The sequence below is a fragment of the Strix uralensis genome, chromosome 1 (assembly GCF_047716275.1).
Source record: "Strix uralensis isolate ZFMK-TIS-50842 chromosome 1, bStrUra1, whole genome shotgun sequence".
NCBI lineage: Eukaryota > Metazoa > Chordata > Aves > Strigiformes > Strigidae > Strix > Strix uralensis.
This window is the reverse complement of record NC_133972.1, coordinates 69,791,792-69,816,468: the sequence shown is the minus strand read 5'-3', so window position 1 is coordinate 69,816,468 and position 24,677 is coordinate 69,791,792. Positions and strand designations below refer to the sequence as shown.

Sequence of the window (24,677 nt, the reverse complement as noted above, 5' to 3'; positions counted from 1 at the left end):
CACATAAAATAGGTATAAATACAGTTATATTGTTGCATTTTACACTCAAACAAATTTTTGCAGTAAAGGCTGGTAAGATGAAACAGACATCCACATGAAACAACTCATGTGCCTTTTGTTCACCAACTGCTATAGACAGGGCTAAATGTCATTTCTGTGTCTGCTCCAGAAAAAGTAAAGGAAAAAGAATTGCTCCTTCCTTAACTCTTTCATGATACTTTCACTGAACAGACTCTGTGTCGTGTAAACAGAGAAATGAATGCTACACCCACCTGAAAGACAAAAACCAATAATCTTTTCACATTTCCCATTAGGTATTTAATCACTCATTTTCATTTAGCTTATTTTGACCTTTCCTTTTTTTTTTATTTTTTAAACTTCATCTTCATTTCTTCCTCTTGTTCCCCATTTTCCTGTTTTTAATTCCTCTTCGGCAATGACTGATTTTTAAAACTGATGTTTGTATAATATACTCTCCTTCAGGAGAGAAAAAGCTGGACCAGTTTGCCTTGACATGCAAGCTTTAGAGCAGAGGAGGAAAAGCATCCGGGACACAGAAGACACAGTCGCTCATCACACCCTACAACAGTACCTGTATAAACCCAGGCAGGAGGTGAGAGCACAAGGCTAGCATTGGACTGTTTTCCAATCTAAAACTAGGAGATATTAGGGACCAAACTTTGGGAGTGAAACTCAAAAGGAAAGAACCCATCTGCAAAAACTACACCCTTGAGGAAGATAGGCTTTTTGTCTACATTCTTTCTCATTTATGAATTTACCTCTTTAACAGAATTAGTGCCTTTGATTTCCGTAAGGCCAGTGGAATGCAGAACTGGGTCCAATAGGGGTTCTGAAGCAGGATTAAACAAGAGTGTGTCAGCTGAAGTGATTCAGACACTTATAGCGAGAGGCTTACTTTGAATGACAGTCACTCTTACGTACTTAAAATTCCTGGACATACACCTGTTTCATGGTGAAGAAAGAGAAAGAAAAATAGGAGTTTCATTAATGCTGTCAGATTAGTCTTTGATTAATTCTTTTTTATGGAGTTGTCTACATTTGCATGACACTGACTGAATGCATTGATTCAGTGCTTCCAGCTGTATTTCTAAATAAATTAATATTGTCTTCCCTTCCTGGCCACAGCACAAGCACCCGTACAGTCGACATGAGATCATGCACAATGAAGATGAGAAACAAGACAAGGAGATCTTCCATAGGACAATGAGGAAGCGCTTAGAATCTTTCAAGAGTACCAAACTAGGAATAAACCATTCCAAGAAGCTCAATAAAATCCACAAGCGAGACCGGGGCCAAAAAAGGGTAAAATACTTTCAAAGGACCCAGATGTAACCACCTATTATACAAACTAAAGAGGTGGGGAGGGCAGGGAGAACTCTGAAGGGTCCTATGTCCTGCATTTATCTCTGTCCTATAGAACTTCATGAACTTAAGGGCCTAAGCAAGAAGAGATTAAACTATAAGATAACTCAAGGGGCATCTTCTCACATGCTGCTTTTCTCTATGCTTTGGGACCTTACCTCTGGGTGAGAGATTTTTGATCACTTGAAAAACAACAGACCTTGAGCCAGGCTACCACACTGTGGGAAGATATTGCAGGTTAGATGTAGCAGGGTAGCACGACAGTATAGAGCATTCCACAAAATTTGCATGAAACTAAGAGGGAAGGTACAGCATGCAAAGCCAAAGTTGTCTTCTTTTCCTGTGGTGAGTATGAGTGTAGGGGGGAAAATAATGACATCCATATTGAGTCTCAAGCAAAGATTACAAGAGATTTCAGGGTTATGCTGCTGAACTCGTGATTCCAAAGGATGTCCCTGCCATTGCTAGCTGATGATGGTAGTGTTTTTGGTAACTTTGTTTGTTTTCTTTCAGCGAAACAGCAGTGTCATACCAAATGGAAAAATACCTTCAGAAAATCCAGTACAAGATTTTACTTTGAAGGAAAAAGGTAAAAAAGACTCAGACCAGTTTCATTAACTGCATTTTACCAGCTACATTGTCAGTAAAGCATCACTGAAAAATTTAATAATATGCAACAGTGAAGCTGTTATTAAAAAGGGACTTCTAGTCATAATTCAGAACTCAGAGTGGGGATCTGCTCCATGCTTAAATGCAGTGTCTCAGTGATTTAGAAGTTGTTTTACTAGGCAGCTGGATGACAAACCAAATTTTAATTGGCCTTTACTCACATTTTAGAAATACCACATTTCAATTTTGAAAACAAAACAATGTGGTGCCTACAATGTAGGTGAACTTTCAGCTTCCTTTCGGATAAGCTGCACAGAGCACCTTTTGCTAACATTTTTCTTTTTCATCACAGCAGGATATGTCTGCCCAGGACACCTTGCCATATGAAATTCAGTAGTTGAGATGACATTCTGATCTGAGTTAACGTCCATTTGTTTAGAAGGGTCTGAATCAGAGTTGACATTAAGCAAGCATGTTGGAACTCAAGGAGAGTGTAGCTTTGAAAGGAAGACATAGTCAGAGGCCAGTTTCAGCACTGACTCACCCTTCATGAACACAGGTCAGCCTTGAAAGTGTAATCTGAAGCTGACTGGCCTAGGGGGAGCATCCCTAGCAAAAGTGTATTTTGCACGTAAAGACCCAAATTCTTTCATCTCATGTTTTAGACATCTTTTGGCATTGATGTCAGTCATAGCAAGATGTGATGGACGCTAATACGTTTGTTATGTAATTATAAAATAATATGTGTCACTTAAAAACTGAAACACGGTTTAAAAGCCACTGAACTAATTATTTGTGTTCTTCCCTCTGTTTATGCACACAACTCCTTGATCTCAAAGAGAATTGAAGTAGAGAGAAATTAATCTTTTCTCGGTAGCTCCAAGCATTTTTCTTTATGTATGTTTTTTGAAACATTTTCTGTGCATTGTTTTACTTTGACTGACAGGGGCAATACAGGCTGGCTGAATAAGTATAATATTCTAGAACCTTTCTGCATGGGAAGAGCTTTCTGAATACTTATAAGTGGGCTACTCAGTGCTGTCTTGTTAAAGAACACTGTGTATAGATGTCATCCTCTACTTTTTTTAAAAAAAAGCCTAATTGGAAGACAGCAAGAGGTTTAGCAGCTGTTGAAAAATTGATTGTACTGCAATAGAAGTAGCAATGACCTCACAAGCTTTGAAATCAGTCAGGATACTAATGCTGACCTCTTTCAAATGATGAAAATGCAGTAAGTGATCATTGTAACGGGACGACATTTGTCAACACATGAGCATTTAAGACACAAACCACAGCAGCAGCTGGTGCCATGTCATGCGTTGGTTTGTTTCAGTCCCAAGAAAGCAGACAATTGTGTTAGCCAAAAGCTTAGCCAGACTGTGAAATCTCTTTCTATCATAGCACCAGATAATAATGCAAGCTGGAAATCTGTGTTGAGTTTCTTGATGTAATTGTTATCTAAGATGCAATCTCTACATACATTCACATTCAAATTTCAGTGCTACAACTGTTGATTAAATTTTGCCCTTATCTAGATCCTGTTAAAGACACATCTTTGATAACTATGTTAGCATCAAAAGAGCATACAATAGCATTTTCTATCAGAACTGATACAAATCTCTAATCAAATTGGACTTTCCTTTTTTTCTCCAGATTTGGAGTTTTCTGAATCAGAAGAAAATAATGATTATGAAACTTTGCATCTAGGCAAAGGAGTTGATTTCCTGGCTAATGTGACGAAGCAAAATTTCACAGATACTCCTACTGGTAAAAATATTAATTACCTACAGAGATTGTGTTTTTTTTCAAATGTTAAAAAAAATACTAGCTTGTGTTTTTTGTTTTGATGTATTTTATTAGAAAATATATTTGCTTATTATTAACATTAACAGATAACAAGTTTTGGATATCTGGAGGCATAGAGAGCATCAGATTTGCTCCTGATAGAAGTTGTGAACTTGACTGCCTAAACCAGACCTAAACCCACTAATTATTTCTAGCAACAGAAAAAGTTATTTTAGAGTTGTCCTACCTCACAAGACCAGTCAATACTGGTCCTTTTGGAACTGTTTTCTACTTGCATTTGAAACACTTTGTTGTGATAACTTTCACGCTGCTTCTTTCAAGCAGGATTTCTCCTCTTAAATTCACAACTCCACCAGATCCTTACAGGCCCATAGAAGTCACTGAAAAGAGCAGATCTGCAGCATTCCTCAAACATTCATTGGACTTGATTTTCAGCCCTGAAAGGCTCCAAAATATCAGATTGAAAGTGTATCACTATATATAACAGAGATTATATGATATGATTTATAAAGTTTTAAAATTTAGTATTTTTCTGTAGCTCTTTTGTATTTGAATTTTCAGCATGCCACTGTATGCTTCATATGTAACATGGTGCATACAGTGAAGAAAAATACTTGTGTCTGTACTCTTTACGCAGACATGCTGATACAGCCTTTTCACTGTTCCAGGACAAATTCTATGTTTGAAAATGTATAGACATCCAGATATCTATCCAGAAATAAGAGGGTGGCAAGATGCAGAACTAGACTAATTTTAAAAATTTCTTTTCCTGTTGAAACACTACAAACTCGATATCTATATTGAAAGGCTCCTATAGCTTACTTTTGACTGTTCTGTGGCCTGCTTTAGCTCCCTCACACGCATCTTATTCCTTTATGGAGTTGTGTAGTTTATGCTTTTGCATTTTTTTTCTATATTTTGTTTCTTTTTTAGGGATTTGATTTGAATTTTCTGCAGTTATTTTATATTGTGCTTTATTTTGCTTAAAATTTGCTAACTGATGTCTTCTTTTTTGATCCTATTTTTTGTCTCCAGCTATCCCAAACATAACTGCATATTGGATATAATACACAATTTTTCTCTTTAATAGAAATCCAAAATGACTAGCAATAACCAAGTAGAAAGAGCAATCTATGTGTGTGTAATGGTCTGTGTATTGGCTTAGGCACACCTATACCGGCATGTATCAGCCTATTTTTTTCCTACTATAGCCATTCTGCTTTTCAAAGCATCTTGCTGTATTACCAAGAAATTATTTTGATTAATCATATTTGTCGCTCATGAACTTTTTTTAGGAATTGATAACCCAGTATTTTCAGCTGATGATGATCAAAGCATCTACATGAAGTTCTCACCATGGTTATCTAGTGAAGATACTGTGGTACCATCACAAAGGGCCCGAGTGCAGATCCCATATTCTCCAACCAACTTCAGACGGCTCACTCCATTCCGGCTCAGCAATAAATCAATAGATTCCTTCCTGTTAGCAGATGGCCCAGAGGACCGACCCAGATCTTTTCTCCCAGAATCAACACATATGTAATATTTTAAAAGATATTATCACCTTTATTTTTAATCAGCCTTCCTATCAACCCTGACTACTGACAAGTAAACTTACTTTTCTGATTTTTCTTCTCCCAGAGCATCTCTTTCCTTCCTGATTTCTTTGTACAACTAAACATATTCTATTTTTCTCCAGCTTGAATAACAAAATATCTTTCTATTTTCCTTCCGCAGAAGAGCTGTCCAACTACTTGAGGTCTGATGCCTTGCTATTTTTACAGCAGATAAGGGTCCTGCTCTTTGTTTTGGCTTGAATATTTTAAATGGCAAGAAAATACATTCCAAATACTAGAATATTGTACACACATATTCAAGAGGCTCCAGGTTTCTTGGTTAGTCAGTTCTAGATGATAAAATTTGTACCTGAATTCCCTAACAGATATCAGGTAATTCTGATTCAACCCCCTTAAACAGTGATTGGTTGTTTTGAGTAACATTGTCGCTACTATCTGCAGATGTAAGCAAAGTAATCTGAAGCCCCAGAAAGACAATCCAGTTGCTGATGCCAAAGGATATGGTTTTCCCATAGGGGTCAGATGAGTTATTTAACCCATTGGACTCTATTGCAGTTGGATGTAAAATAGGAGCAGCAGGGCTAGACCAGCAATAACTTGGGCTAAGTCACTCATTCTTAGCATGACTAGAATATGATTTTTGACTCTATTGCTAAGAAGTCTTGAGTCAGTTCTGAACATTTGTCCTGGTTATTTATCCAGTGCCCAGGAAGGGAGAATGGTCCCACTGCTACAATACAAGTACTCAATGACACTGCTCATGTAATCATTAAATTACATAAGAAAGAGTTTAAAAATGAAGCATGTTTACTAGAATGGATCAGAGTTTCCGTGCACAGGTAGAGATAATTACACAATAGTCAGACTGTGGCAAAGCAGAATTCCAGTTTTGGTTAGAGCTTTATCCTTAAACTGTGAGTTTACCTTAATCCATACCTTATTTTGAAACCAGAAGAATGCTTAGATTTCCAATGCAGTAAATAACTTGTTGCTTCTAATTAAATTGACTCTGGGTTTAAATGAATATCCTAGTTGCCCTTTAATTCTTGCTTTGTGGAAATTATCCACACCATAAAAAGCAGCCTTCACTTCTATAATCAACACAGTGCTGTAAATTAGGTGGGTCAGGTCACAGTTCAGACATCATAATTGAATAGAACATAGGGCACTGCAGGGATTATGCAATGAAATGCAATAGTCTGTTTCATCATGAATTCACTTTTGTGGAATCCATGATCACAAATGTATGACCTAGTGTCCTCTGTGCATCAGCAAATAAAGGAATGTGATAAGTTGAAAGTACTTCTGTAGTTAGTTGATGAAATTTTGTTCAGACAAAGATCTGAGGATAAGAGTGAATGCTGGTAGTTTTGATTTAAGAACTTCATAACCTTTTGAAAAGAAATAGAAAAGGAAGTTCCATTTTTCTTCTATTCTGGCTTCTGTCCCTGCAGAAGATGTACTAGTTCAGGTGTAATTATAGGAAGCACATCACTTTCTTTACTGGAGTGGCCTGTAGGTCTGTGGTTGGTTCTAGTACTCAGTTCCTTATTAATGCATTTTTGATTATTTTTAAATGATGTTTTAAGATGAACACAGGATTAATTAAAGAACTGTGAATTAAATTCCAATATCCTGTTTAAAAACTTGAATGATGAGCAGCATTCCAAATGGAAAACTTCTTGACACTTAACCACATTGCAATTCTCTTCACTTCTTTTTCCCTACTGAGAATATTGTCATAAAATATTGGCATATGATTGCTGAATATTTTCTTGCTAACCTTTGTTCTTTTCCTCCATTCTATTGCCTCTTTATAATTGACTTTTTTATTAGGAACTGGTATGTATAAGTTCTTGTGTGGGTATCTTTGATATATCAAAATCACTGGGTTTTGACCTCTGTGTTTCTTAAGTGTTTTGGGAAGTTAGATTTCCCAAGCTAATAAGCTTAGACCTTGATTAGACTCCGAAACAGTCTCCTTAACTCCATTCTCATAATAGAAGAATGATACTGAAATTTCAATGAAAAGGTTTTATAAAATAATATAAACCGGAAGCCAAGGGTGGAAATGTGAAGTTTCTCTACATAGTCTAATGTATACAGAAAACTGATCATACGCTATGGTCAATAAGAAATTGACTTCCTGGTAATATCCTATGCTACTTGATTGAAAGAGCACTATTTCTTTCAAAAGTTTCTGAAAGATTTCCTTGCTGAGAATCAGAACTAAATATTTCAAGATATAGATACACCTTAATAACCAGATGATGGCTCTATCTCCCAAATATCTGAAACAGGCAGTTGTTCATCACAAACACTGAACTAAGTTTTGCCTTACCAAGGGTAAGAAGTTTAATAAACTCACTTTAGATTGTCCAAGATGGAAACTGGGACAGGGTACAGTTCCTCAGAAAAAAAGCCATCTTAAACCACTCACTTTCATAAGACTTCTATAAAAATAGCCAAAAGCAAAGCCCAATAGCCAGCATACTAGAATAGAAAGTGTGTATTATAGATGTTTCTATTTAATTGTGCTCTCTAGGTGATATGGACCATGATGTTGAAATGACAGAATACTCCTCTTCAGATGACCAACTCAACCAAAACCAAAGTGTTTCAGTGACTCCCCTCCACTTCTTCCCATCTTGTCTTCAAATGCCTTGGACACAAAACCATTCTTCATTGGAAAACAGAGGGAATATATCTCTTTCTACTGTCTCTGAGTATATAGCTTCTTGTGACCCAAATGTACCTGATCTCTTCTGGGAAGCAGGTACCGACACGAATAACAAAGAGACAGTCAACTCAGGTTATGGTTCTGAAGTTAGCTACAAGTCAGAGAATTCACAAGAAGAGAATTCTCTACTTATGTTTGAAGGACTGGAAGACTCTTACATGAAGGAGCCCCAAGAGAAGAAAATGTTGCTTGATGTACAAGGAGATTACAGATCTGCCGCAGCCAGACGTGTACAAAGCCGACGTTCTTTTCACAGGCCAAAGCCTCTGCAACACCCTAAGCTTCAGAAGCTAGCATCTCTTCCAGCATCTTGCCATGTCCCTCCACATTCTCTGGAACAAGAGGAAACACAGTTGTGAGCCAGGACTTGCTTGAAAGGAGAAGATGAAACAGAATAACTTGGACAAAGGGCTTCTGTAAAAACAGAGAGCAACCTATTGGTTCATGGGTTCTGCTCTAGAATGTTTTCAGGTAGCAAGGGAGTGGAGTCCCATGGTGTCAGAAACAATGGAGCTTTTCTGCTGCACTTACATTTTTAAGTTCTCATTCATAATGAAAGGGTGCATAGTGAAGGGGAAATATGCCTCGTTATTTTTTCATGTAGACTGTTACAAAAAATCAATATTATTTTTGGAGGGCTAAACCAAGAATCTTTTCAAATGGTAAATCCTTGGTTTTTTACATGGAAATGGTTTATTATGCCATTATGCCATAAATACATTTAAAGAAATAGGCTGCATTTTCTGTTTTGGTAATGGAATTCAATATTTATGATGTATGAAATTAATGTAGGAGGAGCCAATGGTTAGCCTCTTGCCTGCTAAGTCTACTCTGATTGAAATGGATCAGTGCCTTTTATAAGTGCAAACTAAAGAAAAATATTTTCCTCCTCTTCAATATTTGTGTCACTGAGTAACTAAGATATGGACTCTGGTGGAAACTTTCCAGGGAGAGGAAAGTCCTGGCATCTTGAAATTTAATCAAGGACTCCAGGAAGGCCATTTCCTTCCTTCACCTTCATTTCTTCTACTGAGTAGCACTGGAATGAAAGAACATCCAGAATTAGCTCAGAATTTTACTTTGTGTGGTCACAAGCAACTCATTTCATATTTCTAATTAAGCTGCTCTATTTTAAATAGCCTCACTCAGATAGAAATGTAAATATTTGTCATTTTGACTGCTGCTTTGGAAGACACCTTCCAAATTCTCTGTTAGATTATTTTGTTAATTTATATTTCACTTTCAACAGCTGATCAGGATAATGGTCTCTCAGAGGCTATCCTGTGTTTTGCCACATGGTTTAAGTGCCACAATGACTCAGGATGTTGGTGGTTCAAAGTATTGTACAGAGTTAGTTTGGCTACTGTGTACGTATATACCTGTTCGTGTTAGGAACTTCTTTATTCTTTTGTCCCCAGTTTTTTGTTAAATGATAGTAGTTAAGATTGCACTAGACACTTACTGCATATGAATCTGATCTACATCACCTTGAAGAGAGCTATAAACATCAGTGAAAGCCAACTCAGATGAAAACTAATTAAAGTGAAAACTCTGAGACCTCTCATGGATGTATAACGCTACATGCCAGTGTATAGTCCTCTGGCCTATCTGTATTTTGCCTTGGATGATTCCAGTCCTGAAATTTTGGCTTGAAATTTTCAGTGGTATAAGTTGCAAAGGTTCTGTGGCATCAGTAGAAGATGAGTATTAGCCACTTCTGTGGTCCTAATGTGTACCTTATTTCTATTTGATATCAAGCGTAAACCATTTGTAAATGAGCTAAGTCACCTTCACAGAGGTATCTGAATTGCTTAAGACTGGATCCAACAGAGGCTTTATTTGGCAAATTTTACTTTATATATAGGAATTAGTGTTTGTTTCACTCTACCTACCCCGATTTTGAATGGATTCCAGGTGATCTGTGTCAGATGTCAAATTTGAGATTTTCCCAGATACCCAAAAAGAGTAGAGCAATGTGTGAAAATTCATGCCCACATCTTTTCCCTATCTTTTTTGTCTTTGCTAAAACTGCCTGTTAGGCTAGTGCAAACTGCAGAGATGTGATGGCAAATGACATATGCAAACCTAGATAGATACATAACAGATGCCTTTAGACACTAGATTCAGAGTACTGGTTCTTTTGATATCAACCTACATGCAGCTGCCTGTTTGCAGTCATCTTGGGCACTGATTCATATCCGTGTCCCTAATTGGAAAGCTTCATCACCCAGAGCTAGTCTTGTTAATGAGGGTCATGAGATATAAGGCTGTCACCAGTAGGGATGTTAATTTTGTAATTCAATAATGCAAATACAATTTTTTGTGAACTGAGTACATATGAACATGCTATTTTGGTGAAGTAGAGCATATTAATGCTGTTCCAGATATCATAATTGGAACAAGTATTTTAGTCATTGGCATAGAGGTAGAGTGCAATGTGCCAAAATCTAACCTCCAGTCTCATAGCATAATGCTGAAGCACCAACACCAAAGATGACAAGATGCTTGTCAGGTGTTGGCTTTGAAATAAAACTTTCATTCTTATTGCTGTTGTACAGAGGTCATTGCTGTGTTTCCGTCGGAAGAAGAACCACACTGTGGATGTGTTTTCTGCATGCTTGTTAGAGCATTCCTAATCTATTTGTGTAGAAGCTACCTCAGGAAAATGTTTGTAAGTTGTTATCAGCAGATGGGAGTTTTCACCGGATAAGTTGTGCACACACAAGAGTATGCAATTTTGAAAATCACAGGATGTAAGATTTGAATGTTCTTGTATGCTTTTATGCTAAACGAGAGAGGATCAATAGACACCACAGTGTTTACAAATACAGCAGTCTTTGTGAAAAGTCAGCAGGATCCTGTATGCTTTTGAGAGGGTTGTGGACTGTAGGAGATTTTGCAAAACAGAGAGGAACATTATGCCATTTTTAACAACAGAAGAAATGGAAAGACACTATATACAAAAGGCTGAACTCTCCATTTACTTTCAAAGGCCTTAGGCATTGTCTGTATTTTGTGTCACCATAGTTGAAGGGATGAAGGATAAAATTGACAATTCTGATAGTGAAGAGACCTTTCCCTGGAATAGCTTGCATAATTTCTGAAGCTCTTATGCCTCTGGAAGATGTTTTCTAGTGTAATTAATTGCCTCTACAGCAAGGTTTTGTTTGGCATAATTTATCAGTTTGAAATATGATGAAAAAAGTCCTCCTGTCCCCAGTTTCTATATTGAGAAAATACTCTTTGTTAGATTATAGCAGATTATAATTCCCTATTTTTTTTCTGGGGCAATTGTTCCCTATGTCTACCAGAGTATATACATAAAGCAGGTTATAAGAGTTCAACTGTCTCACTTTTTTTTTTCCCCTCCATACTCTTATTATGTACTTCCACATTTCAGTATATGTCGTGTGGGTGCAAGTGTTTGGTTGTTTCTTCAGCACACTTTAATCAGTCAAGCACCACTAATTTCCATCACAGCAACACAGATTTAGAGCTGCTGAGGATCTGGCTGTATGTATCAGCTGCTTTTTTACCATGTGAATTAGATTGGAATGCTCAGTTAGTAAATCAGTTCGCCTCTGGTGAGGCCGGTTTTTTGTTTAACATGCTGTCAAAGAAAGGCAAGTTGGGAATTCCCAAGTCACTATTTATTGAACAAATAACTATGCCCTACCTTGTAAAAAGATGAAATGCAGAAATATTTGATGTCTCTTCCATACATTTCGCTCCATGGATAAAGTTCTTTTTAACAATGTTTATTATGCTGCACTATGACCGAGAAATGTTAAAAAAGTGTTGCCTGCATTCAGATGAATTCTGTTTCTCTGAGCTGTGAAACTAGTTATTGAAATATATGAAATCATGTTTTACAAATACATGGTCTAGCTGGAGATTTATGTAACAAAGGTTGCAAAATAATCACGTGCCTTAAATTGTCACTCTTTGGAGTGCTGTTGTTTGGAGATTTTTGTGTGTACTTTCCAAAAGGTGTCAACTTACTGCATTTATTTTTAAACAAGTCAAGTTCTGCTAATGTGTCTTTATAGAAATGTTTTAATAGTATAATAATGAGAAGTTTGGCAATAAATTGTATCACTTTGGTGGAATCACACTGTTTTGACAAATGATTTAGAGAATCATTTATTTAGTACATTTAGAGATTTTCCATACAAGATGTCTGAGAAGTTTGTATTTCTGCTCCTAAATCAAAGTTAAAGAAGACAATAGTGTGCTGCTAATTCATGTCATTTATAAACCGCAGATCATTAAAAGCAGCAACAGAAGTTGTAGAAGTTCTCCTGAGTCTCTCTGACAACTATGACACTTTTTGTATAGTTCTAGCCCCACTGCAGTCAATGACAGAATTCCCATTGACTTTATATGCAAACTTTTCCATCCTTAGAACAGAATCCATATTTTGTCAAGATATTAATTGAGATGTTGTCATTATAACAATACTATAATTTAAACTTTACTTACATAATGATATATAGCATCTCATTATAATATCATTCTTCTGATGCAAAGATTTAAGAGCTATTTGGGGTTTTGTTTTACTGTGCAATACTTTTTGAAGATTTGGTAGTCACTAATGCCAGCCAGCTTGTTTTCCTACACAGAAACCAAGGAAACTTAATCTAAGCTGTTTTGTATTGGATGAATCAATTTTCCCTGAAAGCTGTGTGATGCCAGTGAAAATTACCATTTCTACTGTCATCCTGCTGTTAGGATGCTTCCATACCTGACATTGCTTTCTACAAAAGATAGGAGGCATGGGGTGAAAAAATAGCTTCTTTTAACTTTATTTGTAGTGTAATGGAATTAAATATTTAATGGAGTTAAATAAACATTATTTTCTAAGTATGAATTTGAAGAGATTTAAAAGAATAGAGCAGATGACCAAACAACATACTAGCAAATAAGATGCTGCAATGACAAAATTAGATAGAACTGGTTTTGTGATATGCCCCACTCAATAGCTAATTAGCTAATAGTTCATTAAATCAGTGGTGGGGGGAGTGTCATCCTTTGTCACCTTTGTTGATACACAAAGCACACAGAGGCCACGAACAGCCACTTTTGTCAGAAAAATTAAACTCACAAATCAGCACTGAAAGCTATTGGTAAAGATTCTGATAGGTCAGATTTAATGGTTTCTTAGTTTAATGAGCCAAGAGGTACATCACACTGAAACAGATGATAGGCCTTTGCAAAATGATGAGCACGACACAACCGGTACACAGAAGATGAGAGTATTCAGTGCTGTCCATTGCTTAGAAACACAAGCAAATACAAAGTTGTGGTCAGCACAGTAAACCCAAGCAAGGTAATGAGTGGACTATAGAAGAGTTTATACATAATACTCCACATGAGCTTTAATCCCTGATAAAAACAGTGAGATTATAACTAAATTTCAAATCCTAGTTATGTTTTCATTTTTTAAAAACAGTGTTGCTGGAGTGAATACACCACAAAAAACTTCTATATTCTTTCACCTTCACATCTGCTTCAGGTTCCCCTCACATTCTGAGGGGCATCTGAAAGCTTTGTACCTCACAGATCTGGAGGTCGAGAAAGGCTCAATGCTAGTCATTAGTGATTTCAGCAAAAACAAGCAGAAATATGGAGTGGCACATAAACACTGGCTTTTGGCATTGGATCTGACTCACTTCTCAACTCAAACAGAAGCGAGTGGCTTTTAAAAGCTACAACATTCACACTGAGAAAGTTAAAGAAGCTTAGTGTTGAGACACAGCACCTACCGCAAAGTTGCTGCTTTGCATCGTTTTGTTTGATTGTCATTTCGTTTGCCATTTTGTTTGATTTATAACTTGGAGTGTATTTTTTTCATGGTATTATGTTTATTTCAGCTCTATATTTAAAAGATGTATCTTTATCTACTGCTATCAGTTTATATCAGCTCCTGCTATGATACAAGATAATGGCTACTGCAGTCATCATATGTCATCATACTTATCATAGCCAATGTCAGAAGATAGTCTTCTATCACTATTTGTGTGTGTCATGGTTTTAGCAGGTAAGACTGTAAACCCCACCTTCACCCCAGATGCTGTACTTTGCAGGAGGATGGAGAATTTTTTGTTTCAGAGTTTTTTTAAGTGGGGTTTCGTGTTCAAACCAAGATATAAATTGAAGCTCAGTCAACAGTGGCCTTTTGCCTATCTAGAGTGAAAATTACGTACGCCTAGAGAGTTTTTATTATTCTAACTCATTCTGAAATCCTAACCACATCCTAACTGTGGTACAAGTTTCCTTACCAATATTACACCCCACTATGCTCAACAGTTATGGAAAGGGAAGACTGGAAGAGAACAAGCTTTCAGTGAATTTCATTTGATAACTGTTATGGATCTGAGTGGTAACACTTCTGCTTCACAAAACAGGTCCTTCTAATTAGTTGGCTAGGTGATGCACCACACAGAACCTGTACTTCCATCCATTACAGGTGAGTTGATTGGCCTGCAATGCCTCTGTCAAGAACAGTTTGGAACACATAATCATCCAACATTGCTCTTGTTAGAGCTACTGCATTCTGTTATCTGCAAAATCTGATCCTTCTCATTTGTGTGCATTTACTATTTAATTACTTGCTGTTCTGAAATACTGATGCATTCATCTTGGATCCTGAGTGTGTCAGTGTTACACCCAACGTGCAATCCAAAGAAATAAAATTTGACTCTTATCTGTGTAACTGGGCTGTGAACTGTGGAGCTATGGAAAAGTGAACATTTGGCTGATACTACATAAGACAGAGAATCAGAGAATCATAGAAGAAGTTAAGTTGGAAGGGACTTCTGGAGGTCATCTAATCCAATCTCTGAGGAGCTAGCTGAGGGTTAGAATTAATCAACCAGAGTCAAATCAAGTTAGAATCTGGAATGATATAGGAATGGCAGGATTCACCTCTTTTCATACACACACTTTCAGCTCTCAAGGCTACTTTCTCAGCTCACCAAAAGAAAACTTACCTTCCTGGCAGAAGGCCATCAGGGTATCTCCAAGAAAACATTCCAAGCACCTGTTATCCCTGGTGCCTAGCGGTTTATATAGGAGCCAAGAGTCCAGACTGCAGAGGGATGTGGTATGGTATGCTCAGGAAAGATTGGGCTAGGATCACTTCACCAGTCAAATAAAGCCTTCTGCATATACTAATCCTCAGTATGTGTGATAAAGAGGTGTTTATTATGCTGATGTGTGTGGCACTAATTCTGAACACATGCCCTTTTCCCTATAAGCATTGACTTATCTTGCTGTATGAAAGATGCTGCTCCTCTATTCCCCAGAGGTGGTAGCTACAAGTATGATCCTGATCATAGGATTAAAGCTAAGCAGTCTTTGTTTTCTTTAGCTTTAACCAGCACTGCAGGAAGATGTGCTGGTAGTGCTGATCATGTAACTGCTCTGCAACAATCTTGTATGTGGCCAAGACTCTGCAGGCAGTAGTGAGTTCTGCTTTCCGGTAGTCTTCACCACATAAAACCATTTATTGTTTAAACTTTGCATCTTCTCTGGAGCTTTCTTCATTCATAAAACATAAAAAGACCCCAATAATGTATGTACCCTTTTTTTTCTAGTCATCTTCGTTTGAGAGACAATTGCGCTAAAACCTGCCATGAGGATATTCACCTGATGCAATGTCTGTGTGCTGCATGCAGAGAAGCATGGGAATGGGTGTGTGTGAAAGGAAAAGGCTAGAAAACTGGATCACACGACAGGGAACAGAGCCTGAAGTTGTGTCAGCCATACTGCCTGTCTGTGGCTCATGTAGCCACTACTGAGGTGGATGCAGGACTTGATTGTTCCTGTTGCAGAAGGCACCTTGGGTGTGACTTAACAAGCAGGAAGTGTGGACAGTCAGGGAAGCAACCCAAGCTGACAGTGTGTGCAAAGTCAATGTCTGGTTTCTACAGACCACCAAGAGTATATAGTCCATTCGTGTCTTCATTTGTGAAATGTATTAATTTCTACTGACTTTTTTTTTTCTGATTTTTTTTCTACGTAAAATGAAAATTTGGGAGGAATTTTAAGATCTCTGTTAAAAGTGGTGACTTTTTTACCTTGCAGTCATATGCAGGCTGAGAACTGAAGGAATGGCTTGATCTCCACTCTGTGTCAGTAAATATGCTGCAGGAATAACAGCTGTAAGGAATAACAGTGTATGGACACAGCTGTGTGGGACAGATGCTGTTCCCACTTGGCTTTATGGGAGAATGAAGTTGCATTCTTTGCATGATGCTAAGCAGAGAAAGACACTTATTTCCTTCTGTCTGAACATAAGGAGAAGGGAGATAAACAGCCTAAATTTAAAAAAAATATTCTGGAAATACCTTAGAGATGTGAGGCAATCAAGATCTATGATCATGATCAGCTGTCAGACATTTGATTATTTCATGTGGATTCTGGTGGCTTTTTGGGCCATTTAAAAGCAGTAATATTCTAACGACGGTGGTCTTGAAATGTTTGGATGGGGTACAGGCATCTGGTATTCCTTTTTACATTTAACATGAAGCTGACAGAGAATGTGTATATATGTGTAATATGTGAATAGACACATTGGTTGGTTGTGTTTGTATGTTGTTAACAATGCAGAAAGATGACCAGCTAAAGTTAAAACCAAACTACACTTATAGTGGTAATCTGGAAAAACTGAATTGCATATGAAGGAGTTGCTTAACCTGATGCAATGAGAACATATTTCTCAGGCTCATGATAATGACTCTGAAAGATTTTAGTTTGTTTGTTTATATCGTTCTCCAGTGACTGGGCAGTGTGAGGAGTTTATATTCCTCTGAGGAAAAAAAAAGAACTGAAGAAGTGTTTCTTTGTGGTAAACTGAATTTGTATGTAATTTATTCTAGCTGACCAGCTAGCTCTAGTCACTCTGTTGAAGGTGGGTGACTCCACTCACTTCAACACAAAACAATTATGACAATGTCCCTCTTTCTTCTGTTCCAGTCTGTCAGGGAAATGGCTTAATTAGTTATTGATTGAATGAACAAGTTATCCAGTGAAAGAGAATTAAAAAATATGAGATTTATGCTTGGTACTGTCAGTAACAGTAGTAACTGTTAATACTAGTGGGAGTAAATTCTGTAACTAACCTTTTGCTTATACAAAAAATATCATACCTTAGTTGCAAGTCTGCCAATACCAGACTAGCTGGAGGTCCTGTGTTGTGAAACAGTTTATTCTGAAAGCTTATACTGTCAGCAGCAACCAGAAGCTAGAATGGGAACCAGACTTTCATCGTTCTCCTGAAAATGGCAGATATGAGGTCCCTTCAGAGTTAAATTTTCTTCCTTACTTCTACTCGCTGTGATTTCCTCAAGCAACAAAATGACAGATTTATCTCAGTGTGCCATAGCAGCTAACTGTGAGTTCACATTTTCTTGCTCACTGGCTCCAAAAACGTGACTACATTTTCAAATTACAGCTTTAGATCCCAATCCTGGAATGTCAGCCATCCTTGGACCTGCGAGCTTCACTGAATCAAGTGTGAGTTTTGGGATGAACCAATCAAAGGAGTGGCCATAATGATTCAGTTCTAGGAGTGGGATATTATCCTTCGTTTCAGTGAGAAATTTTCTCTCCTGGTTAATTTTTTTGCCCTAGCAATTTTTACGTCAGTGTTTGGTCAACCTAGACTTAGTGCATACTGAGCCAAACCAGCTGAAGAGATTTTCAACATTTCTAAGGTTTACAACAGAAAACCAAGAATTCCTTGGGAAAGGTAAAGCTTCAGAGAAGGTTGTAATGGAGGTGCTGTTGGTCTGCATCCCAAATTTTTAACCTAAGACTCATTACTACCTTCAGGGTTTCCTGTAGAGCCAAAGTCAATAAAGGTATAGACTTTGATTAGAATTAAAATACTGGAAGATAAAACATTTACTATCATAATCACATGCTTGGAGCTTTCTTTGCCACATGGATCCTGGTAGATCACCCTGCCTCACAGGTGATAATAAGCACATTAATGCTAGCTCTACTGTGCTAGCACTAATGTTCACCCTAGCAGCACATTAATGCTTGCTCTGCTGTGTTTATTGACCGCTCGTTCTCTACCTTTCTACCCTCTGCAGTAACAAACAGAATACTCAGCCCTTATTTTTCCCACTGTAACACCCCTTTACTCAGTCACTTTGGTTTGGGCAATATGTACTAAGATTCTTTGAGCTGGATATACAAAAAGTAAGAGTAACTGGCAAATACCTATGGGGTAAAACAGCTGTGCTGTACAACACTATGCCTGGAATCACAGTCTTTGAAGAGGAAGACAGATGGAAGACTTGTGTTCCTCTGAGCAGGACCTAGGCTGGGAGGCACTGACCCTGGAGATCGGGATGGAGACAGCTGGTGCAGTGCCAAGCCCCTGATCCACATCTATCAAAAAGCCCAAGAAGTGTGCTCCTGTTATGCTCCCTTTATGCTTGTTGGCTGAAAGTGCTGAACAGAGAAGTGGAACAGGCTGACAACTCCAGTGGCCCTGACAGCCAAACTCCTGAGAACAGGAACATTGAACTGCAGCACTGCTGTGCAGGGGAAGTAAGTCTCCAAAACCCCAGGAGGAATGGTTATAAAGTTATTGTAAGAGCATCTACAGCTCTGCTGGACTGAGGAATCATGTCAGTATCAGTAGAAGACTTACCATCAATGTATCCAGAGGGAATTAAATGCATTGCTGATGGAAAAGAAGGAAAGCCCAAAGAAAGTCTGAGAAGAATAGAAGCCCAAAGAGGAACATGGTCATAGATGACATAAGCAAGTACTGCAACTGCAAATTATAAGCTGAACATGCAAATAAATTGAAGTTGAAAGTATATCCGGAAATTATGTGGACAGCAAATTCACGTTCTTCACGTATAGTAACTTTTGTTCTTGTTTTAAAAGAGAATTATCACAGTTGCAATGAACTGTTTATTTTTGTCATTACTTAAACATTTCACTTATATGCTGTTTCACTGTATTCCTCTTCAGATTTTCTGAATATCACAGATGTGAAATACCAGTTAGCTTGAAAGCAGATCTCTAATGCCAGCAAAAGGAAAGGTGTTTTCCTTGATATCAGTGATAAAATCTTCCTTAATTCACGAGAATGGATAAATTAGCACAGTACAAGTTTCTAAAACCTTCCTGTTGTAGCTTTCTAATTCTATATCAGGGGTTTGTACTTTTTCTTAAGTGACTCTGTTGCTACAAAAAGCCTGACTTAATTTTTAGTTGGTTTTAGAATTTACGAAATAGATCTATTGGGCCATAAACACATAACTGCTAACATAGCACGTATGTATCCCTGATTTAGAGTGGATGTTAACTCACATTTCAAGTGTAAAAACAAAAATGCTTTATTTTAAGAACTCCTTTCATTAGCTCAAATTTTTTACTAAAACATTATAAAGGTGAGTTGTACCTCACCTTTAATGAAAAGCATTACATCATAGAAGTGCAGAATATCATCAGTAATGGTAAGCCATTTAACTTCTGATTCAATTATTTAGAAAGGTAGTTATTATTACTGTTTTACTGCAGTCTTAGTCCTTACATATTTCTGCTTATGTCAAGAAGTTACTCTCCTTCATGAGAAAACTGAATTCCAGTTTTAGTCAGATGAAAGCATATGGTGTTTCTTATTGCTTTTTTGTTTGTTTGGTCGGGTTTTTTTTCTGTCATGCTGTTATCCATTTTGTTTGACAGTAATTCCAGTTCCCTGCATCTGCAAGTCACTCAGTACATTAAACTGTGAAGCATCCTGTAAAGAAAGGAAGAAGCCCATCAGTCCTATAATATACCACCACAGAAGCAAAGATCAGACCAGTCTTAGAAATGGTCTCATCAGTTTCAGCAAAGTTTTAGAAAAGCAAAGTGATAAACACAAAACCCTACTGGCTGTAGGAGGTATTTATAGTTTATTTTACAGGGTGATCCTCCAAGCCTTATCATCAAGGGAAGAAGATTTTCAGACCTATTGCTAAATTCAGCAGCATGCTTTCAGGAAGCATGCATGTGTATGCATAAAACGAATCCTGGAAGGCAGTATAGATGTATTCATGACTGAAAACAGAGATGAAGAAAAGTCTGAAGCAGAAGGATCATCTTAGTACTGCTAAAATGTAAGTAGCTAAGAATGGAAGAAAGAAATCTGTGGGCTAAGTATGTGCGTGTGAATGTTCAAGATAGAAACAATGAAGACTAAAATGGGTAAAGCTGACTTCAAAGGAAGATAATGTAGATATGTGCAGAAGACACCTATATCACCTGTCTAATAACCAAATCTTAATTCCTACCCACACATACATATTTCCAAAGATTAACCTTGTAATGCACAATTTTAGTTGACATGTTAATGCTAACATTTCTTCCACTGTAATACCAATTAATGCAGTTACAAGTAATCCTGGATTGACAACTCAGGCTGTGAGAAAAAATTTCACAGAAGCTGTAACAAAGAACTGAAAGTGATGCTATCAAGTTATTTTCAGTAAGGTACATGGATTGTATCAAGAAACAATGTGATGATTACAAAATTTGCTATTGCTCTATACTCACTGTCTCAGAGCATTACTATAGATCTGATAGCTGCTAACTGGAGGTTAAAATATAAAAGCTTATCTATTTATTATAAAGAGAAGATAGAACTATGTAAAATTCATTAAACAATGAAAATACGTATGTTTTTAAGTCTTAGCTTTCCTTTCATCTGAAATTGCTAGACCAGGTATTTTTGCATGTTTCTTTAATAAGTTCAAATTTTAGTAGAATAGCAAATCTGACATAGGGAGTCTTCCACTGTTCTGAATTTTTAAGCTTAACTAGTCCATCCCTGGTGAAAATGATGGTCAGGACTAAATGCAGTTCTCCTGCAAAGGCAACGAAAGCTTAAACCAAAACAGATAAATCAATTTACTCTGTGTTTACAACAAACGGCATCTGATCACTTTAAAGTGTTAACACTATTCTGATCAATCTACATTCCTACGTGCTCTTAAAATCACTGATTCCAATTTTTAAATAAGAAAAGGCTAGCTTTAGAGTCCTACTTTTGGCAAAGTAGCTTGTGGATTTTAAGCAGTTCACAGTAAGATCTGTGCTATTGTGATGAATTAACATGTTAGTTAGGAGTTGCCAAATGCGGTAGCCCTGTAGAGGCAAGGCTGCAGTAGGTCCTTGTCCCCAGGTTGAACCAGTAGTGAGGCTGCACATGTATTTCTGATAGACACGTGTGCATGCGCACACAAACACAGAGATACATGTTACACATATACACCAACACATGGCCAGCCACACAGATCAATGCATACAGAAAAAGCAGCACTTTATAAACACAAATAGCACCAACAGCCTCATTCTGTTCCTTGCTATGGCTGATCAGGATGCAGGTCTGTTAATAGAAAATATATACCCACATACAACATGGATCCCTCTGATAACTGGCTCTAGACAGTCTGTCCAGTAACTGGCTCTGGATCTCAGCCTCCCCATCTGCTGGGGGAGCCCCTGAAGCCTGCAACCCTGCCCCATTTGCTGGTACTCAGACCCCTCACTCACAGACACACATGTACAGGCTCCCAGTCCCTCCCCAGCACACATGCAGAAGCACACAAGGGACTTTGCAGTCTATCCAATAGACAGAGTCTATCCAATAACTGCCCTTGGACACCCTGGCCTTCCAGATACTTTGCAGACTCGCACAGCAGCATGCCCCCCCTGCTATACTGTGGCTTCCCAAGTAACTGGCCTTCAACACTCAGGCTACCAAGAACCTGGCCCTGAACGCTTCATCTCCCCAGCTGGCTGAAAACTGGGCATACAGACCCCTGAAGCTGCTGCCACATTCCAGTTGCTGGTACTCAGACCCTCCTGCATGCATGCACACATGTACAGACACCCATGCTATGGATCCCTCCAGTAACTGGGCTTACTCAGCCTACCCACTGGCTAGCCCTTGGACACTGCCGTCTCCTGTTGCCTCCTGCATAGACATACACGTGCAAACGTGTCTCACAGTTGACTCCTAGACCTTACGGTGTCTTCGGTAGTTGGACTGGACCATCCCATCCCTTCTGTAGCGAATTCCTCCATTTGCCTCATGCACTGAGACACACACATGCAAACAGGCCTCTCACTCCAACCCCAGGCCCTATTTCAGTAGCTGGCTTGAACCTCTTGATCCCTCCAGCAGCCAACTGACATACCCTCTGGTCTCTCCAGTATACAGCCCAGACGCATGGTTTCTTTGATTCCTGACTTCCAAACCACTTACCCTACTTGCCAGCTAGTCTGGCTTGATATTTGTCAGTGTCACATACAGTACCCATACCATACACATTCACTCTGGTCTCTCCTGTTGCTGGCACCAGTGACACACAGGCCTCTGTGAGCTGTGGTCTGATCCCAGTTGCTGGCACTTGGACTTCCATATACACTTATATAGAATAGAGTCTCCTTCACTCAAGAGAACAGAAATGGATTTTAATTAGACAGAAGAGACTGCAGTGATCAGGTGCAGGGCATGGCCAGAAGAGCATACTGACCAGCAATCTGTTTACACACAACCAGTCCTTTAAATACCCCTATCCCTCTATCTTCTTATACTTACTCAACCCCAAAACACCTTGATCTCTCCCTTTCCCTGTCTTTGGTTCGTCTTCAAAACATCTTATAAAGTGTCTTGCAGAATCCCAGGATGCTCTTGCCAGCATCCCATAGGCAGTAACACCGCTTGGTCTGTCAGGTGTCAGCCTATCCACTTGACTCATCTTGATGGCTTTCACCACACAGACAACGGAGCTGATTGTCCTCCTGTGACAGCCCTGGAAGAAGCCAGATCAGAGTGCTCCAGTTTCTCTATTTAGGTTATAGAGGTTTCCTGACTATTATTGTCCCTCTGTGCTCCTTTCTCTGTGTGAAGATGAACTTCTTATTTCATAATCTAACAGTTTCATTGTAGGTTCTGGAAAAAAAATGTTCTAAAATTACAAAGATTTTCTACTTTTACTTATTAAGGGCTAAGTAAGTATGATAAAATTATATACTTATTCTGATATTACAGACATCATACACTGCACATGCTTGAGCAGTCACATAGCCAACCACTGGGAAAATAACAGCTGATTGATGGGAATGTGGGTGGAAATAGTGTACGTGAATGGGACACTCCATCTGAAAGGCTGTTTGCCTTAAACTGATAAGATTAAAAAAGGAGATAAGCATCAACCAGATTGAGCAGTAACCAGAGAATTACCAAGAGACTTTTTGACCAAAGAAGGGATCATCTCTTAAAAAAGTATAAAAGAAGCATGAATTTGTAATAATGGGGATAGACCTTGGAGTAGAAAGGACCAGACAGTTACAACCCAGTTTTAACAGTGCCCGAAACTGTCCCAACAGCATGACCTCTGCTAAGCTTCCTCCCTGTCTGATGCCATGATTAACCTGCATCTGGACTGACACTATAGTATGCACCACGTAGAGACTCACACCTCGTGTGTATGCATGTTACATTGTGGGTTTTCTCTTACTAGCATGCAGATTAGCAGATTATGGGGAGCACATGGGTAAAGCTAGACCACCTATACCTCCAACAGCATGGCTGCGGAAGTAGGAGAAGAGGGTTTGTGTGCTGGTAACCCACGTTCTGTGGAGGAAGGGAAGCATGTAATTTTGAAAGTATGTGTGTATGTGTGTGTCTGGGTAGGAATTTTTTAGAATTAGCTATAGGTGGTGTTTAGAAATTAGATGTAGATGTGTATTTTGTTAGTGTCTAGTATTAAGACACCTACTGATATTGATCCTGCATGAATAGTTCAGTGGCTGCTGGTTAACTACAAGTCATTAATCAATCAAGAAACCTCTTCAAAAATCGTATGATTTAAAAACTGTGAATTGATTAGATTTTGCCTGTGACAAGCAGTATTTTTTGAGTTGCTGGGATTATCAAGATAAGTAGAGTTACCTGCATCAACACATCATGGTCACAGCACTTTCAGTAACTGGTTTCTGATTATAATTAGCTGATTCTATCCATCATTTCACAGTGGCATCTTTACAAAATGGCAATTATAATTTAGTAATTAGTCATTTCAGATGAGTGTTTCAGTAACACTATTTATAACATCACTCCAACAAACTCCCACTTCCTTTGAAATGTTTAAAAACTGGATCAGACTGACAGGTAAAGTACAACCCTGAATTTAATCCAGTGAACACTGCCTAGATTTCTTGGGTTAATGAGGATATTCAGGCATTCTGTGATCATAGAATCATCTAGGTTGCAAAAGGCCTTTAAGATCATCGAGTCCAACCATTAACCTAACACTGCCAAGTCCACCACTAAACCATGTCCCTAAGTGCCACAACTACACGTCTTTTAAATACCTCCAGGGATGGTGACTCAACCACTTCCCTGGGCAGCCTGTTCCAGTGCTTGACAACCCTTTTGATGAAAAAATTTGTCCTAATATCCAATCTAAACCTCCCCTGGAACAACTTGAGGCCATTTCACCTTGTCCTATCCCTGAGGAATGAGGCCACTATGCTGAGCT

General features: G+C 38.2%; 1 protein-coding gene across 3 annotated transcripts in view; it reads left to right on the top strand.

Annotated features, from left to right (window-relative positions):
• The window catches only part of SLC9A3 (solute carrier family 9 member A3), a 60,737-nt gene extending 48,513 nt beyond the window's left edge, over positions 1-12,224 (top strand). The window contains exons 12-17 of one of the 3 annotated variants that reach the window (XM_074870039.1): positions 484-613; positions 1,147-1,323; positions 1,897-1,972; positions 3,646-3,759; positions 5,094-5,337; positions 7,921-7,948. In XM_074870039.1, coding sequence (XP_074726140.1) covers positions 484-613; positions 1,147-1,323; positions 1,897-1,972; positions 3,646-3,759; positions 5,094-5,337; positions 7,921-7,924 — 745 coding nt within the window. In that variant the 3' untranslated portion in view covers positions 7,925-7,948. Of the gene's footprint in view, positions 1-483; positions 614-1,146; positions 1,324-1,896; positions 1,973-3,645; positions 3,760-5,093; positions 5,756-7,920 lie in introns of those variants that run through there. The other 2 variants (XM_074870020.1, XM_074870030.1) reach the window with 2 other exon arrangements.
• Positions 12,225-24,677: the final 12,453 nt, after the last annotated feature.